Below are 20,555 nucleotides of genomic sequence, written 5' to 3' on the forward strand. Positions count from 1 at the left end.
TTATTTTGTCGATTTTTATTGTTACATACCCCTCTTTTCTTACTATTTTATTGATGCACACATTTCTATTTAGTGGCGTCATCTTTTGGAGTTTCGAGTGATTTCGGCACTATTACACGGGAAGTTTTTGGGGTCTCTGAATACGAATACGCCTTTAGAACAGACTCCCAGAGTACCTGGTGCCCAAGGTATCTGCTAAGGAACGTCATCTAATGAAATTTCGAAGGTTTTCGGTACTGAATGCATGCAAATAGATTTTTATGCATTTTATGCAATTTAAAATGCAACTATGCATTTCCACCCACTTTTCTATGGTAGAATTTTTTCTTGACATAATTCTGAACATAATGCAAAACTTTGCAAGTTTCTAGGATTCTAGGTACTGTATTTAAAATTCGATTTATTTTGTGCTAAATGCCTATTCTAGAAACTATATTGAAAAATAAAATAACTAGGTATATAAAATCTTGTATTGCATTAAAAAAAGTTACGGATTTATTGACCCGGCCTCGTATACTATCTAAATGATATTGTTTAGAAACTGCGGGCATTATTTTAGTAATTTTAATTTTTTGTTCCAGAATTTGAATGCATTCGCCGTACTCCCACTCTTCGAACGTTTTGTTAGCCCTCAAACCCTCGTCTGCGGACCCCTTCAAGCTCCTCCGTATCTGCGGATATTTCATACAAAAAAGGGAAAGAAAAAAAGGCCTCATTTAAACGCACCACACATCCATCATCAATTCATCTTACAATTTGACTTGATCTCTGTTCGCCAATTTAAACCAATTTAAGTAATTCAAGTGTTTGGTCGCCGAGCGACAGTTGTACTTTAAACATTGTAAGTGTTTGGATGTCTTAAATCGTTATATATCTATATAGTGACGTGTCCGATTCGCCAAAACGGCTTGCCACTGCAAACATTAGCAAACCCTACACAGTTTCCAGCGTGAGAATACCCTTAAAAAATAGGGTACATTTTGTTTCGTTTGTGATAAATGGATATTGACTCGAGTTTTTTGCTGAAAAAAATGCTTGAGATTGACTCCAGCCTTTTGCAAAATCATAGACAAAGGGAAACTACCGGGATTAAGAAACTGTATAATTCCTTCTTCGTTATGTTTTAAAGAGAACATCGCGAAGAGTTCTTGGTAGTAGAACCAGTAGAGTAGAAGATTAGAGTGAACCGTAGAAGATATTAGTAAGAACTTTTTAAACTGATATGGATTATCAACTTTACGAAAATTCCGACATCCTGTTGAACGACAATTCGAATAATTCCAAAAACTCCTGGAACTTACCAAGTGAATGCAGCATGGACAATAATACGGATTTGTTCGGATGGAATACGTTGAAGATCGAGGATCAGGAGAGAATTTTGAAGAAGAGGAGACTGTCGAACGGTGGAGAAACAGAAGAGAGAAAAAGCAAACAAATGGTCAAAGTGCAGCCGCAGATGAGCGACCAGTTGACGGCAAAGAAAGAGATTCATAGAGGTTAGTACCAGTTATATCTAGTTTATGAACCATATTTTATAACAAGTCGTTTAAAAATTGTCTGAAAAGTAGATTTTGCAGATTTTTTTCTTATCGTGTTAGTTTTAATGATATCTTAACCATAACCATATAATACATAACCATATGGGATCCATAAACTACGTCGTAAAAATGTCGGACTTTTTAATACCCTCCCACCTTCCGTCGTAAAGCGTCGTTTACAGTTGACCTCCCTCTCTCATACCGACGTCGCAATTGCAACTCATGACCTCCCTTTTTAGTGATTTTTTTTTAATTCCATGATATTTCTGGATTTTTTAGAGTTAGCTATGAAAGTTTATTTACTTATTATGTAGCTCATTAATATCCGCGTACTTTTTTCTCTCAATTTACTGTACAACTAATTAGCTTTAGTGGAACAAAACACAATACTTTTATCGGAGTTCCGATATGCTTTCTTAACTGCATCATATAAATCTTGATACTTATTTTGTTTTGATTTCAATACCATTTCTTTTATTAAGTATAAATAAAATGTACTAACTAAATAAAATAGAATATTTTATTTCTATTCATTCTTGTAGAATTGTACACAGACTATTCAGTAAATAAATGAACAGTTTAATATTTATTGCTTCCAGACGTTGTTCTGTAAATAGTAGAGGATCCGATATAATGTCGATTTATGTAATTTAGCATGTTAACAATTATAAAAAACAAGGGTTGCCCGATCTAATCTTGTTCTAACTATAATTAATTAATAATTAAAAAATGACATTTTTTTTATTAATTTTAAAATAAAATTTTCGACCCGAGCAGATATTATTTCAGATTTTTTGGATCATTCTAAACAAAAAACGTCTTTTGTATTTTTTCTCTCAAGTTGATCGTTTTTGAGTTATAAACAATTTAAAACTGAAAAAAGAACGAAAGATGACAATTTTCAAGGCTCAAAAACATAAGTAAAAAATATCATTTTTGTAATCATCAAGTACATAAATTAAAGTTCAAACTTTTTTCTATCAGGTCTCGATAAGAATTTTAGCCATGTTTTATTCTAAAATATTTTTTTTTATTTGTAAATGAGGAAGGTTTCTTATGGGGAGGCGGGCATTAACAACTAAAAAATAATGTTCCAAAATGAAATAAGTCCAAAAGACTTATCAATAACTGATAGCATAAGGTTTGAACTTGAATTTAGGTACTTCGTAATTTCAAAAATGATATTTTATACCTACTTATGTTTTTGAGCCTTGAAAATCGACATCTTTCGTTCTTTTTTGAGTTTTAAATTGTTTATAACTAGAAAACGATCAACTTTAGAGAAAAATTACAAAACACATTTTTTGTTTAAGAATGACCTAAAAAATTTGAAATAATATCTGCCCGGGTCGAAATTTTTTTGAATTTATAAAAAAAATGTCATTTTTTAACTCTATTCTTACTCTATTTTTAACTCATTTTTTCTAGTTTATCACTAGAAAACGATCAACTTTAGAGAAAAATTACAAAACACGTTTTTTGTTTAGAATGACCTAAAAAATCTGAAATAATATCTGCCCGGGTCGAAATTTTTTTTGAATTTATAAAAAAATGTCATTTTTTTAATTATTAATTAATTATAGTTAGAACAAGATTATATCAACCCTTGTTTTTTGTAATTGTTAACATGCTAAATTACATATCCAATCATTTTTATCCATTAAACAGATCGGTGCAAATCGACTTTATATTGTATCTTATTTGTTTTTAATTTGTAAGCTTCAATAAATGCAATCACTTTTTCTTTTTTCCATTCCATTTTGCCGACAAGTACAAAACACGAAACTTTAGATGAGGCAGACTACGCCGCACGCTGAATTATTTTTACTGTATTTTTAAATGTCGAAGGTCGAATGCACGTCCACACTTCGGATTCGACTCTACTACCCTTTGATTTTACCGACAGAGCAAGGAAAACCAGTCGACACGTCGATCGACATCTTTTGTCGATCGACAAGTCGATTGCCGCGTACACACTCAGTCGAGAGTGTCGATAAACACAGTCGATCGGCAACGTCGACTCAATGAGGACGCCGATTTAGACTAATAGAAGCGTTTGTTTAAATACATAGAACAATGTTTTATTGTTTGTTATTCTGTACGAAACTGCTAGCAATATTATTAAGGCTGTGAGTGATAAAAACGAAATGAAAAGTATGCGATAAAAGTAATATACGCTGTGAGCTCGTACGTAGAGGGGATATTTACAAAGTCGCGAGCGCCAGTAGTGACAAGTATGTAAACGTTTACCGGAAATTTGACATAAATGTCAAAGTGATTAATTTAAAATTAAAATTAAAAACATTAATTATAAAAAATATTAGTTAGTCAAAGTTGTGGTATATATTGTTACCTTAAATATACTTACGTTTTAAATACTGAATTTAAGTTTTTTTAATGTTCTGTAATATGTAATTATAAATTAATCTTAGCGCCATCTACACGATAATTGTGAAAGTATCCGAACTAAGAAATTTATATTTTATCAATAGAACGTCAAAATGATTAGCAAAATCTTAAAAAAATCGATTACAATTTAATTACTTTTTTGCGTTGTAAATATTAAGCGATAACAATTAAATAATAAATTTAAAAATTACCGGTGAAAGTTGAATTAGTAACCGCTAGGAGCGACACCAGCGAAGCTCAGAGCGTATACCTACTAATTCTTTTAGATTCTAAAATAGGGTAATTTTTTATATTCGTGAACATCAAACGACGTCGGATGTGCACTCATGGCCCCCTCCCCCCTGTCGTATACCGTCGTAATAAGCAAAGACCCCCCACCCCCTTTTTAACGACGTAGTTTATGGATGTTCCCGATGATACACTGCTAAAAAACAACTAGCAGTTCCGGCGCTAGAGTTTAAAATACCCGACTGCAAAACTAGCATAGGCACCCTTCGTTTTTTTTTAATTTGATTGTATTTATTTATTTCATTTTTTCGCAAACGTACAAAATTTAGTAGAACACGATGTAGATAGTTTTAAAAAAATTTGATTCACCTTGATTTATATTTACAAAATTATCACTTATAGTAATCAGTACACAAGAGTTCTAAAATTACCGATTTGTATCCCGAGGGACACTTGGATAGTTTTAATTTCCCGCCCGAAAAGGAGGGACGCTTCAACCGCCTGGTTTTACCCAAGGGACTTATTTAATTCAGGCTGAGTCGACCTGGGGCCTGTAGACATTTTTTTTAAATGTCTAGATGTTCTCGCCGGTGCGGCGCTGGGGTTCGATCCTCGGCATTCTGCGCGGAAATCAGACATCCTACCGCCTGAGCTATCAAACTAAAGGTTTACAATTTTAAAAAATATCTGGGCCCGCCAAATAATCCGATTTCATTTCTATAAAGTACGTTGAATAGGTAGAGTGCTTATGTATACGACAAAAATTGGTAAATCTCTATATTTAGTTTTTTTTTGGCAAGATTTAAAAAAAATCAATTTTTTTATAAAGGACCCCGCAGAAACGATATGGGAAATGGCTCTCTGTCAAATGCTCTGAAACTTTGGGTTTTGGTAGTCCTTGATGTGTAGAACAAAAGACTCAATGGGCGCGTAGCTGCAAAAAATCATGGTTTCAAGATATAAGCCTCTGAAGTTATAGGTACAGTGAGGACGTTTGAGTTGGAATAAATTAATTTCCTCGAGAATGGGCGACTCTGGAGGTAAATTACGAATCAGGTCGATTTTTATTTTTAAATTATAATTTTGTGGCATATAAACTGCGCGTCATAGAAAACGGGCACCCTAAAAAATGGGTCATTTTTGATGTCGCGTATCTCCTAAACCTGTTGTCCGATTTAAATGATTTTTTGAATATGTTATAGCCCTATTCTTTGTCAATATCCCTGTAATAATATTTTTGCTAATCAGGTAAATGTTCATTGTATACCGGGTGTACGAATGAAACTGTGTTTTTTTCTCAAAGTTCGCAACACCCTGTGGAATATTCTATCATTTGTAAAATACTGAAATTAAAACCCAACTATAGCCTCAGGTTTTCTTAACATTCTGTTTTTTGATTCATTCGCTTATGTTGGATAATACAAAAGTTATGTACTTTAACATCTAGCCATGTTCTTCATCAGTACAGGGTGTTATTAGTCTAAAGGGTTTTAGGGACTAAATAAGTTCGACAAACTTTAAGGGGTAATTCTGCATTAAAAATAATGACAGTTTGCTTTATAATCATATATCCGCAAAAGCTTCGTTTCCGAGATACGGGATGTTCAATTTTTTTTACAAACTGATGATTTATTTATTGCTTTAAAACCGGTTGAGATATGCAAATGAAATTTGGTAGGTTTTAAGATATGGTTATTGCGCATTTTTTGACATTCAACTAAGAATTTTATATTCACTATTGGAGCGCATACGGGTAATATGACCGATCATATTATTCGTATGCACGCCAATGGTGAATAAAAAATTCTTAATTGTATGTCAAAATATGTTCAAAAATTACGTCTTAAAATCCACCAAATTTCATTTGCATATCTCAACCGGTTTTAGGGCAATAAATAAATCGTCAGTTTGTAAGAAAAAATTCAACATCCTGTATGTCGGAAACGAAGCATTTGCGGACATATGTTTATAAAGCAACCGGTCATTATGTTTTCATGCAGAATTACCCCTTAAAGTTTGTCGTACTTCTTTAGAAACACCATGTACTGATAAAGAGCATGCCTAGTTATTAAAGTACATAACTTTTGTATTATCCAACATAAGCGAATTAATCAAAAAACAAAATGTTAAGAAAACCTGAGGCTATAGTTGGGTTTTAATTTCAGTATTTTATAAGTGCTAGAATATTCCACAGGGTGTTGCGAACTTTGAGAAAAAAACACAGTTTGATTCGTACACCCGGTATACAATGAAAAGTTACCTGTTTTGCAAAAATATTATTATAGGGATATTGACAAAGAATAGGGCTATAACATATTCAAAAAATCACTTAAATCGGACAACAGGTTTAGGAGATACGCGTCATCAAAAATGACCCATTTTTTAGGGTGCCCGTTTTCTATGACGCGCAGTGTATATCATACTAGTGACGTCATTCATCTGGGCGTGATGACGCAATCGATTATTTTTTTAAATAAGAATAGGGGTCGTGTGATAGCTCATTTGCATAGCATAATTATTTATACAGGGAGCCCAAAAATTTTTTTGAATTAAATTATTGAGACAAAAAGAAAAATGTATATAATTTATTTAATTCGAAATACATTTTACTGCTGTCAGAAAACGGAAAAAAATGTTAATTTGAAAAATAAACATTGCTTTTCTCTTAAATTAAATGTTCAAACTGCTAAGAGGCAGGTGGTTGGTAGCTTTAATATTGAATTTAAGCGAAAAACAATATTTATTTATCAAATAAACATTTTTTGCTGTTTTCGGACAAGAGTAAAATGTATTTCGAATTAAATAAATTTTATACATTCTTCTTTTGTCTCAATTAATTTAAATCAAACCATTTTTTTGGGCACCCTGTATAAATAATTATGTTAATGTTTATATTAGTAAATAGAAAATTGAATAACCTTTCAAATGAGCTATCACACGACCCCTATGCTTATTTAAAAAAAATCATAGATTGCTTCATCACGCCCAGATGAATGACGTCACTAGTATGATATATATGCCAAAAAATATTATTTAAAAATAAAAATTGACCTGATTCGTAATTTTTCTCGCCTATTCTCGAGAAAATGAATTTATTCCAACTCAAACGTCCCACTGTACCTATAACTTCAGAGGCATATATCTTAAAACCATGATTTTTTGGAGCTACGCGCCCATTTAGTCTTTTATTCTACACATCAAGGACTACCCGAAACCAAAGTTTCAGAGCATTTGACAGAGAGCAATTTCCCATAAGGTTTCTGCGGGATCCTTTGGTTTGTGATGTTATTATGCGAAATCTATTGAATCGATTTTTAGGGTTTGGTAGACTGTTTTATTATATTATAATGATTTTCTGGAATTTCTGTCGAATTATTAAACTCCTAAAACTGCAATCTATGTGGTTTAAAAAGATTGAATAAGAAAAGGAATTTTTAACCAGTAGTGTTGAAAAATTCAATTATCACTATTTTATTTCAATTACAAGCAAGGAAAGTAGGAAAAAGACGATGTTTTTAATCATTTTTAACTATTTTAATCTTTTAAAAATATTTTCAACCTATTTGAGTGGAGGGGGAAAGTCAATTAATCTTATTGAAATTATACAACTTTTTCTGCAAAAATCAGAATTACACCTCTCACGTCCACCTCAAAACAGATCCTCCCTGGCCTACTACAAAAATTGTTTTTCCGAAATTTTGAATAGAAAACTAATTATTATAAAGACTTCTCATATAATGCGTTCATTTCTCTTTATTTCATCACGGATTTGGTATGTAAATAATATCGTTTACTTTATATCTGATTTCTTATCAGTTTATATAAAACGATCAAAGCACTGAGAAAATAGAATATTTCTACCAAAAATTTTTCGTGAAAATTATTAAATATATGCAATTTTTTATTCTTGGCGCTTGCATATATGTACATAATTATGTTTATATGATTGTTTTAATAGTACTCCAGTCTATCTGTGAAAAAATCATTAATTTCACGTAAAAATACGCATAAAAAATTTCACGTATAAAGGTTTTTGAAGATTCTAAAAGGTATATGACGAATAGCTGATGACAAATACTCGAGGATGTACAGGGTTATTCACTATATTTTGACCCCCCTGTAAACTGCTTTATTTACAGAATTAGAAAAAAATGTAAAATACAAAAGTTATTCGATTTTTAAATTATGATTTTTTGACATATATATCGTACTAGTGACGTCATCCATTTGGGCGTGAAGATAATCGACTATTTTTTTTAAATGGGAATAGGGGTCGAGTGCTAACTCATTTGAAACGTTATTCAATTCCCTATTCAATAATATAAATATTAACATGATTAATTATACAGGGTGTCCAAAAAAAAGAATTGACAAAAAGAAGAATGTATGTAATATATTTAATTCAAAATACATTCTACTGCTGTCAGAAAACAGAAATAAATGTTTATTGAACAAATAAACATTACTTTTCACTTAAATTCAATGTTCAATCTGCCACCCATCTCCCTCTTGGCAGTTTGAACATTGAATTTAAGAAAAAAATCAATGTTTATTTGTGCAAAAAAACTTTTATTTCTGTTTTCTAACAGTAGTAAGATGTATTTTAAATTGAATAAATTACATACATTCTTCTTTTTGTGTCAATTAATTTAATTAAAAAAACCTTTCAAATGAGCTAGCACACGACCCCTATTCTCATTTAAAAAAATAGTCGATTACGTCATCACGCCCAGATAGATGACGTCACTAGTATGTTATATATGTCAAAAAATCATATTTTAAAAATCGAATAACTTTTGTATTTTACATTTTTTTCTAATTCTGTAAATAAAGGAGTTTACATGGGGTCAAAATATAGTGAATAACCCTGTAGAGCTGATTTTGCTTTGTTTTTTTTTTAATAATCATAAAAAGTTAAAAAATCATTTTTAACTACACTGCGCGTTAGAGAAAACGGGCCACTCACAAAATGGGTCATTTTTATGTCTCGAATTTCCTAAACCTGTTGTCCGATTTAAGTGATTTTTTAACATGTTTTACTTATTTCTTATTCTTTAACAATATCGCTGTAATAATATTGTTGCTCGACAGGTAAATTGTCATTGTATACCGGGTGTACCAATCAAATTGTGTTTTTTTCTCAAAGTTCACCGCACCCTGTGGAATATTCTAGCATTTATAAAATACTGAAATTAAAACCCAACTATAGCCTCAGGTTTTCTTAACATTCTGTTTTTTTATTCATTCGCTTATGTTGGATAATAAAAAATTTAGGTTCTTTAAGAACTAGCCATGTTCTTCATCAATACAGGGTGTTTCTAAATAAGTGTGACAAACTTTAAGGAGTACTTCTGCATGAAAAAATAATGACCGTTTGCTTTGTCAACATATATGTCCGCAAATGCTTCGTTTCCGAGATACGAGATGTTGAATTTTTTCTTACAAACTGACGATTTATTTATTGCTCTAAAACCGGTTGAGATATTTATGCAAATTAAATTTGGTAGGTTTTAAGAGATAGTTATTGCGCATTTTTTGACATGCAATTAAGAATTTTATGTTGTCCATTGGCGCGCGTACGGGTCATATTACCCGTATTCACGCCAATGCTAATAAATCGTATTTTTCCAATTACAGCGCCACCTATCAACAATTCTAAAAAATCTGTTTAACAATTTAAATTTACCACCACCCCACTTCTATGGGATGGAGTGGGGGTCGTGTTTAGTGTTATTCGATAGGTTTTTGAAAAATATTAAACACGTGTTTTTTGGTTTTTCACGGAAGTGTAGTTCTCGAGATTAGACCGTTTCTATAATTATTTATCTAGAGTATCAGGATAAATAGTTTTTCCGATTATAGCGCCATCTATCCACAATTCGAAAAAAATCACCCCACCTCCAGGGTGTGCAGGGGGGTGTCGTGTTTGGTATTATTCGATAAATTTTTGAAAAATATTGAAAACGTATTTTTTGTCAGTTTTTTGATCCGATGTATATTTCGCGAGATACTCTACTTTTGGGGCATCCTCTACTATAATTATCTATTTTTTAATATTTAAACATCTATTTTTATGTAAAATCGTCCAATAAACACGATGGTTTAATTATTTTTCCGCTTGCTATTGTAGTTTTCGAGAAAATTGCGGAAAATCTCTATTTTTCGATTTTTCCGGATTTATCGGTATTTTCTCGCAAAACTAATTTCAGATTCGGATTTTTGGGGGTCGAAAACATGTGTGCAAGAGGTTTTCATCTTCTCTGCCAATTTTGAGCAGTTGAGAATATTTCAGTGAACTAAACATTAATTTATTTCAATCATTTTTCTGTAAAATGCATAAGAAACGTTTTATAGTCAAAAAATGGTTTGTTTGCTTTTTATGATTGTTTCAAAAAACAACGCAAAATCATCTGTACATCTTCAAGGACTTATATCATCAGCTATAACTCATATGCCTTTTAGAACCTTCAAAATCCTATAAGGTTTTTTCATCGGTTTTTTTTCTGGCCTAAGACGACCCTGGTATTTTTTAATAAACAGCTAAGTTATGCGTTATTCGAAGAATGTTTTCTTACAGCGCGCTAGGCCAGACTTGTAGAGGTCTCCTCCAATTCTCCAGTTTAGCCAATGGCCAATCGTAATCGTCGGTTGGCACTTGGCACATGAGAGTCGCTAATTGAAAAGGTCGCGCAATTGTCACAGTAATCATTGACGTCAAGACGTGCAGTTTGTTGGTGGAGAGGAAATTAATTATAATTTGTACCGCACCGCACAATGGCTTAATTCTATGGAGCTGGCAATAACAATGATAATTTTTAGATTGTTATAATAGCACACAAATATGTGACAGTAGGGGACCGGATTGTGATTGAGATATAAAGAGCATCACTTTAAAAACTTCAATTATAAATAACCAGAAATAAACAAAAAAAGAATGTGTGTGTACTTTGTACGCAGAGCCGGATTTTAGGCAGTGGGGGCCCCTGGGCAGAATTAGTGTGGGGCCCTACCTCCTACCATTAAAAAAATTGTTATTATAACTGTGATATACAGCCAACTACACTACAGGATTTTCCCTTTTAAAAATAAAAAAAAATGTTGATTTACTTTTATAAATATATTTTTAAATAATAAAAGATACAAGATATGTATCTTGTATCTTTTATTAGATATGGTATGTAGACTGTATCTTGTTACAGTAAAATATTAAAAATACACATATAGCCCAATAAATGACCGTTTTGGAGTGTAATTTCCAGGGGCAACTCCGAATTGCATGAAAATTTGGATTTAGATGCTACTTACCCTCCACTTCAAAGTTGAATTTGTGCCGTTGGTTGCTTTTACTTGGGGGGTGACATTTACCCCTTCTCCGTGGGTGAAAAACGCGTGTTTAAAATAAGGTCGGAAATGGATAAATTTACTTATTTTAAGCACCTTTTGTTCTATAAAGTTTTTTACGTAAGTCAATACTTTTCGAGTTATTCGCGATTTAAAATGTTGATTTTTCGACAAAAAAACCACGTTTTCAGACCGTTTTTCCCAAATAACTCAAAAAGTAAATATTTTATCGAAAAAAATATTTTTAGCAAAAGTGTAGCCTATAAAAAAACGAAAAAAATGGTGTACCAGTAAAGTCTACAAATTGAGTAGGAGCAAAGTTGTAGCTCATGAAAAATACGTTCTTATTCGTCTAATTTTAAATCGAATAATTCAACGCGAATTCACCGAAGAAAGAAGGGTTTTTCGGGAAAACCTTATTAACATTTTTAAAGTATCGAAAAAAAGCTTATTATTTGTTTTTTTACAAAAGTTTACAGCATCAAAAATAAACGAGTTACACTGAAAAAAAAAGTTGGCCCCTTTTTTTTGGTAAAAAAAATCGTGAAAACCTCCCTCTATTTAGCACCCTAAATGAAATTGGCTTTACCATATATTTTAACTGTATGTGTATTGTTTATATGATCTGTAAGTTTGATTGGTTTGAATTGCTTATTTTTGAAAACATTTGGTTTTATAGTAAAAAAAATTTTTCTAAAAATTTTTAAAAAATTTCATTTTTTCAAAATAACTTAAAAAGTATTAGTGATAAGAAAAATCTTAAAGAGTAAAAAAATGTAGGTTTTGCTATTATAAATATGCTAGTATCATTTTGTTCCTCCGTAAGACAAAAATTGGTTAAGATATGGCTGTTCAAAATTTGCATACACTCGTGATTAGTGACCCATTCAAGCTTTTTCAATTATAACCCTTTCAAAGATAAACACTTTAAACCAGTGAGACTGACAGATCATATAAAAAATAGATAGGTAAGTAAATTGTTTTTAAAGCGGTAGCGATTAATTTTATTTGGGGAGCTAAACACGGTGAGATTTTCATGATTTTTTACAAAAAAAAAAGAGAACCAACTTTATTTTGAGCGTAACTCGCTTATTTTTAATGCTAAAACTTTTGTTAACAATTAAAACAAAGCTTTTTATAAACACTTTAAAAAAGGTTAAATGGGTTTTTCCCGAAAAGTGCTTAATTTTTCGATGATTTCACCTTGAAATATTCGATTTGGAATTACACGAATAAGAACGAATTTTTCATGAGCTACAACTTTGTTTTTATTTGATTGATAGACTTTACTGATACACCATTTTTTTGGGTTTTTTATAAGCTACACTTTTGCCAAGGATATTTTTTTCGATAAAATATTAACTTTTTGAGTAATTTGCGAAAAACCGTCTGAAAACGTAGTTTTTTTGTCGAAAAATCAACATTTTCAATGGCAAATAACTCGAAAAGTATTAACTTACGTAAAAAACTCTATAGAACAAAAGTTGCTTAAAATCAGTCAATTTATCCATTTCCCGTATTATCTTGAACTTATGTTTTTTCACCCCCGAGAAGGGGTGACTGTCACCCCCCAAGTAAAAGCAACCAACGGCACAAATTCAACTTTGAAGTGGAGGGTAAGTAGAACCTAAATCCAAATTTTCATGCAATTCGGAGTTGCCCCTGAAAATTACACGGTATCCCCGAATTTTCCGTTCATTTACTGGGCTAATAGTAAAATGTATGGTTAAAGTCCGGGAACTTTTTGAGATTTTTTAATTGAAATTTCTTGATAATGTCGGACAGTCTAGTTGTTTTAAGACATCTTGTTCAATGCTCATTATAAAGAGATGATTCAAATGCTCTTGGCCCTTTTTTAACTAACTTAAATTTTGAGAATGATCTCTCTCCACTGCAGTTAGTTAGCATCAGAACTAAATATAAACGGTGTCACCACAACGTTTGGAAACGCATCATTCACATTGTTTTCTTTTAGCAGTCGGTACATTTGAAGTTCTTTACTTACATTTGATGAGCCGATTTCCTCTTTAAACGAATTGAAAAATTCTACAAATTGTACCAGGACACCTAGGTTTTCATCTTAATCATTGCTATAAATGTCGGTAAGCTTCAGTGAGAGACATCCAATTTCATTGGGAGTTAAATTTTACAAATAATGTAAAAGTTCAAAATTTCATTCCAAAATATTGCAAATATTCCTGTTTCCATTAAACGCATTCGATTATACTAACCATTTGAATCGCTATAAGTTTAAAATTGTTGCTCATCGTCTTCTGAAATTTTGGATAATGTTCCTTTAATCTGATTATAACCTTTAACTAGTGCTTTTGCGGCGTCACTTCTAGATAACCATCTAGTAGTATTTACTCTTTTAGAAACAATAATATTTTTGCTACGGTCGGCGTTGCTCTCGCAAAGACGCAACTTTTAAACATTCGATTAACAAGTTGTATCTGTATGTAGAGGAAGTGAAAAATGCATATATATGTCATTCCACGAATATACGACTGTTTTGGATTATCGAGACAACGAATATTTTAGTGTGCGACATAAGAAGTACGAAAGTAAATGGCTTAAATAATTATTTCAATAAGCAACAATGTAATTTGCAATTTAGTTTCGTTCTTCAAATTTTGCACAGTAAAGTATTCGTTGTTGAGATAATCCAAAACAGTCGTATATTCGTGGAATAGAGTATAGTTCATATAGTCCAAGAAATCAAAGAATGCTATTGCAGCAAGACAACACTCAGCTGCAGCTTTTGCAACTAAATTTAGAGAGTGGGCGGCACACGGAATCCACAACCCCAAAATATTATGTAATCTAATTTTAGCCTGAACACCATTGTATTTTCCACTCATAACTGACGCGTTGCCCTAGGACTGTCCCCTGCAGTTTTTCAAATCAATATTATATTCTTGAAAGAATGTCATTCGAGAATTAAATATATTTTCTGCTTTATGACCGTGATGTGGCAAGCATATGAGCAACCTTTCAACATCAGTGAAACCTTCCATATAACGAAATATCATAGTTAATTTATTAACAAAAATTATTATATGTGAATAATGTGCTGATTTTTTTAAGTTTTGTCGGGGTCCCCTGGAATGTGGGGGCCCCGGACAGCTGCCTAGTCTGCCCTCCCTTAAATCCGGCCCTGTTTGTACGCACGTAACAAGTTATACTTCTATTATGTGATATATGTACTTCAACGAAATTGATATATGTACTTTAAACAGTTTATTTATATTTTATTTAAATATAGAACGAATTTTAATACTTACTACTTTCTTTTTTTTATTATTTATATATGGTTACAACCATTTACAGAAAAAAAAACAATAGATTAAAATATAAATTACATACAATATAGAGAACAAAAAATACATATTAATATAAATAAAATATGTTACCAATACAAATTACACAAATAATCATATCTAAGGACATTAATTAGTGTGGTCGGAGGACATAAGCAGACAAGTCACTTTTGGGTTTATTATTATTATTATTTTTACAGCACAATAAGTCTTAGTTAATGTTTACTAAAACCTGGCTCAGGAACTTGCTATAAGTTTGAAAAAGGTCAATGTTAAGGTGCTGGTTTGCTAGTCTGGCAGTTCTAGTGAGGAAGTTGTTAAGACCATAGTTAGTACGGTGGATTGGGTAATGGAAACTAACTGTAGCCCTGGTTGTTCTTAGTGGGACATGAATATTAATTTTTTGAAGAAGCTCTGGAGTTCCTGTTTTTCCATGTAGGATGTTGTAAAAAGTGATGAGATCCCTTCTCTTATGACGATCAGTGACCGGTGCCATACCCAGGATATTAAGAATATCTCCATCATTGTAGTTGTCCAAGATATTGAGTCTATAGGCAATTTGCTTTAAAAATTTATGTTCAACTAACTGCAGAGCATTAGTATGCACTCCATAAAAAGGAGACCATACACAGGAGGCATACTCAAGATGGGGACGGACCAAGGCACAGTAGAGGGTTTTTAAAGCTGTAATATTTGTGAAGTCCTGGGTGCATCTTCTAATAAAACCAAGTATCTGGAAAGCCTTATTAACAACATTCTCTAGATGATGAGAAAGCTGTAAGTTTGTATCAAGGGTGACCCCCAAGTCTTTAAAAAGGGAAGTTCTTTCAAGAGTATAGTGACCAATATTGTAGTCAAAAACAATAGCATTTCTGGAACGGGAAAAAGTCATAGTTTTACATTTAGTTGGATTAAGTTCCATGCCATTTCTTTTACACCACTCTAGCAAGTTATTTAAATCGTACTGTAGTTTTTCACAATCCTCTGGGGATTTAATCACACAGCTTAATTTTAGATCATCAGCAAAGAGCAAAAATAAACTGATTGCGAAGCATTCATTTATGTCGTTTATGAAAATATTAAACAAGAGTGGCCCAAGGTGAGAGCCTTGAGGCACTCCTGATGGAACTTGGATAATTTTAGAAAGAAGAGTGCCAATTTTAACAATCAGTCTACGATCAGATAAGTAGCTTTAAAACCATGACAATAAAGGCTCATCAATCCCAATCAGTTTTAACTTATGCAACAAAATATTGTGTGGCACCCTGTCGAATGCCTTGGAGAAGTCAGTGTATATCGTATCCACTTGATACCCCTTCTCCAAGGTGTCCAGCAAGAAGTCCACCTGACTAAGAAAATTTAATTCTGTAGATTTTTGTGGTCTAAACCCAAACTGTTGTTGGACTAGTAGAGGTTCAAATAGAGGGGTTAGAATGTCACATACCAGACTTTCAAATACCTTGGGGATTGCACTGATTATACTGATGGGACGATAGTTTGTTACACAGGTTTTGTCACCGGATTTAAAGATGGGCTTTAGAAAGCTGTCTTTCCAGTAGTCGGGGAAGATTCCAGTTTGGAGGGAGAGCTTGAAAATGTGGTACAGAGGTCTTGAAAGAATAAAGGAGCATTTTTTTAAGAATAAGGTAGGTAGCCCATCTGGTCCAGGCCCTATGTTAACATCCAAAGATGAGAGTTTACTAAATATATCTGATATTTTAATATCAAGGTGTGGAATATGGTTATTGGTTGTGGATATTTCATGAGTGGGAATATTAATATTATCATGTGAGTACACTGTCGAAAAATATACAGCAAACATGTTCGATATTTCCTCCCCAGAACAACTAGTCTTATCGAAATATTTAAGTGTATTTGGAAAAGAACTACAGTGGAACCCCGTTAACTCGGATTAATTGGGACCGCGGCCGATCCGGGTTATCGAAAATCCGGGTTAGCCGGAGAAAATGGTAAAAATTAATAAAATATGGTATGCTTACAGATAAACTCCGTTATAATTGTCACACAGACACTGGTAAACCACGTTCGCATTCCACACAAAACCACACATACAAAGCGTCGTCAAAAGTCTCATTCTTAGCTTTATTAGCTTTGCACCGATTAAACTGTCTTTTGTTATCATTTTGAAAAAAAAATTCTTCGATTTTAGTTCTATTTTTCTTCCAATCCGATACTGTAGATGTACCGACACCATAATATAATGCTGCAAGATTCACCTTTATCAATTCTACTTAATGCTTCTAGTTTCTTTTCCATTGTCACTACAACATTTTTACGTTTTGTTGCCCTTATAGACAAAAGACACGCAAACACAAAATCTGAATAAATTTACGAACGATTACAAAACGGAAGCGAACAATAATACGACTTTACTACACACAATACCGTCTCTGATGTTATGTTATTTAATAACAGTGATGACTAAGACCATTGTTAAAAAAAGAATTTTAATAGTCTTTTCTAAACAATGCTAACTCAGACAGTTTCAAAAAAATAAAGGATAATACAGGTTCCTGTTGTTTTCGACAATGAATGTGGTGTACCATGAGTCATTTTTACTATGCTATATGTAGTTCAATCCGGTTCCATTATCTCTCAAATATTATATTACATAGAGTTGGTACAAAACCTCGTGAACCTTGAAAATGCGTATGTATAACCGAAATAAAATGAAGCCAAAAACATACGACTATTTTATTTGCTGCGAATTGCGCGACAGGGTCCCATCTGCACCCTGATATTTTCAGTAATGTCGGATTCATCAATCGTTTCGTTCGTATATTGACGTCACCAAATGAATGAATTAGGTTCACGAGATTTTGTAACAGCAATACATTTTTATTGTTGAAATGTTTGTCTGATAAAAATCTGTCCGGGTTAGCCGGAGTTTCGGGTTATCGGGGGCCGACTTATCGAGGTTCCACTGTACTTTTCCTTTTATTGTTAACACATGACCAACATTTTTTATGTTAAAGCTAATAGCTGTTTCAGTACAGTGCACATATTGAGCATAGCATTACTGCGTCAGATTCACTTTCCAAAATTTTTTTATTAAAACAATACCAAAAATGAAAAAAATAAAAGAATAAAACACACACAAACACATTGAAAAATGCCACAAAGAAATTATTTCTGAACAATAATTGTTGGCAAAAGTTTTAACTAAATACGTATTTTCTGAAAAAAAATTATACAGGGTGTCCAGAAACTCTACCGACAAACGAAGACAGGAGATTCCTCAGATAATTTTAAGACAATTTAACCCAATTCACCTAGTCCGAAAATGCTTATTAAGGGAGCTAGAGCTCTTTGAAAATGGCGTCATGAAATTAGTTCTTCTTAAATACCTCCAGAACGCTTCTATTTAGAAAAACGAAAATTGGTATGCATATTTACTTCTCAGAGATGAATCGATTCCATCCATTGCAAATTTCTAGTACCGGTCATAGGCGTCCGTTTTGGGTAGAGCAACGGGTATTTTATCGCATAACTTTTTTGTCCTTAACTTCTATGCATTTTTGACTCCGGATTAATAAATTGTGAGGTATTCTAGTACTAAAAGGTACTCTTGCTTTAAGTCGGTAGGACACACCGTTTTCTAGAAAAATCGATTTGAAAGTTTTTCGTTTTTGGAATTCGAAAAAAAATTGAAAGAACTTTTCAACAAAAAACGAAGTATTTTACCAACATAAAGTAAGAGTAACTTTTAGTACTCGAATACCTCATAATATAATAATCTAGTGTCAAAAATGCTCAAAAATTTAAGACAAAAAAGTTATGCTATAAAATAACTGTTGACCTACCCAAAACGGACGCCTATGACCAGTACTAGAAATTTGCTATTAATGAAATCGATTTATCTCTGGAATATAAATAAATGTACCAGTTTTCGTCTTTCTAAACAGTTTTTTTTTTAATTTTTTTTTTAATTCAAAAAGCGAAAAATTTTCAAATCGATTTTTCTAGAAAACGGTGTGTCCTACCGATTTAAAACAAGAGTACCTTTTAGTACTAGAATACTTCACAATTTAATAATCCAGTGTCAGAAATACATAAAAGTTAAATATAAAAAAGTTATACGATAAAATAACCGTTGCCCTACCCAAAACGGACGCCTATGATCGGTACTAGACATTTGCAATGGATGGATTAGATTTATATCTTGAAGATAATTACGCGTACCAATTTTTGTTTTTCTAAATAGAAGCGTTCTGGAGGCATTTAAGAAAAACTAATTACAAGACGCCATCTTCAAAGAGCTCTAGCTCCCTTAGGAAGCATTTTCGGACTAAGTGACTTGGGTTAAATTATCTTAAAATTATCTGAAGAATCTCCTGTCTTCGTTTGTCGGTAGAGTTTCTGGACACCCTGTATAACAAATATACTTACAACCATAAAATGTATAAAAAAAAATAAAAAAATAAAAACTTGCATTGGGATTCGAACCCGCGTTTATTCGGGTACTTAGGATTTGAAGTAGAAGCCTCTACTCATTTAACCACTTACACGTACCTGTCATGTGCAAAGATAGGCCAACTGAACGTTTTACTGTTTGACAGTTTTGAATTTAATCAAATTAGTTTGATTTTTGTGGAATTAAAATATTAAAATACAACAAAACATAGAGTAAGAAAACAATATATTAGATGAAGATTGGTAGAAATTTTGTTGGTAATCAATTTATGTAAATCAAAGCATAACCTATTAGATAGGTACATGTATTTTCCAAATAGGTAAGTACCTATGTAATTTTTTATTACAATACTGAAACATTTACAATAATTACGTACCTGTTGCTTTTAAAAACTATTTAAAAAATCACTACAATTATAAACATGCTTTTGTCTCTGTCCTCACAACAATAAAAACTAATATACACAACATTTGTTTACCCATAACCGACATATTGAACAATTTTAACAGGTCATTGTAATTACCCAATCAGAGCACGTATAACGTTTGAGCTGAGCTCAGGACCAAGACTTTTGATGAATTCGCGCACATATAAATTTACTCCCAACGCTCCTAAAGAAGTATAACTTCAAAAATCCGTAATACAACATAATTTTGTGATTTAAGGTTTTTTTTTCGTTTGTTGGATGAGTTTGGATTCATCATCATCATCATCAACCTGTAAGCGTCCACTGCTGGACATAGGTCTCTCTTAGCTTTTTACATCTATATTTGTCTCGTGCGGCTTGCAACCAGTTACTGCTAACACTCTTCAAATCGTCAGACCATCTGGTTGATGGGCGTCCTCTGCTCCTTAGTGTGTTGGTTACACTCGACAATACGTTTTGTCCATCGGTTGTCTAATAATCTGGCGACGTGTTCTTCCCAATTCCATTTTAGTGACGCGATTTTTTCCATAGCGTCAGTTGGTTTTGTTCTACGACGTTTTTTTCTCTTTTTGAAGTTATACTTCTTTAGGCGCGATGGGAGTGAAATTTAATATGCGCGAATTCATCAAAAACCTTGTTCCCCGGCACAGACTCATTATACCTTTGCTCTGATTGGGTGTTCAAATCACATGACAATAATTGTTCAATATGAAGGTTTTTTTTGGCCTTCGGGCTCATGTGCCCATTCAGCCAGTAGCAAATGTGTAACCTATTCTAACTAAACTAACTACACTATTATTCTGGAATTTAAAAGAAGAACTACGATGGGGAGAGGAACTAGGATTACTTTTCGCACC

The 20,555-nt window shown here is 32.5% G+C and overlaps 1 protein-coding gene across 1 annotated transcript in view; it reads left to right on the forward strand.

Moving 5' to 3' along the window:
- LOC114338447 (transcription factor CP2-like protein 1) overlaps nucleotides 1-20,555 on the forward strand; it is a 126,351-nt gene that overhangs the window by 11,694 nt on the left and 94,102 nt on the right. Inside the window, exon 3 of the mRNA XM_028289051.2 lies at nucleotides 582-1,496. Coding sequence (XP_028144852.2) covers nucleotides 1,223-1,496 — 274 coding nt within the window. The 5' untranslated portion in view covers nucleotides 582-1,222. The remainder of the gene's footprint in view (nucleotides 1-581; nucleotides 1,497-20,555) is intronic.

Source organism: Diabrotica virgifera, chromosome 2 (genome assembly GCF_917563875.1).
Source record: "Diabrotica virgifera virgifera chromosome 2, PGI_DIABVI_V3a".
Lineage (NCBI taxonomy): Eukaryota > Metazoa > Arthropoda > Insecta > Coleoptera > Chrysomelidae > Diabrotica > Diabrotica virgifera.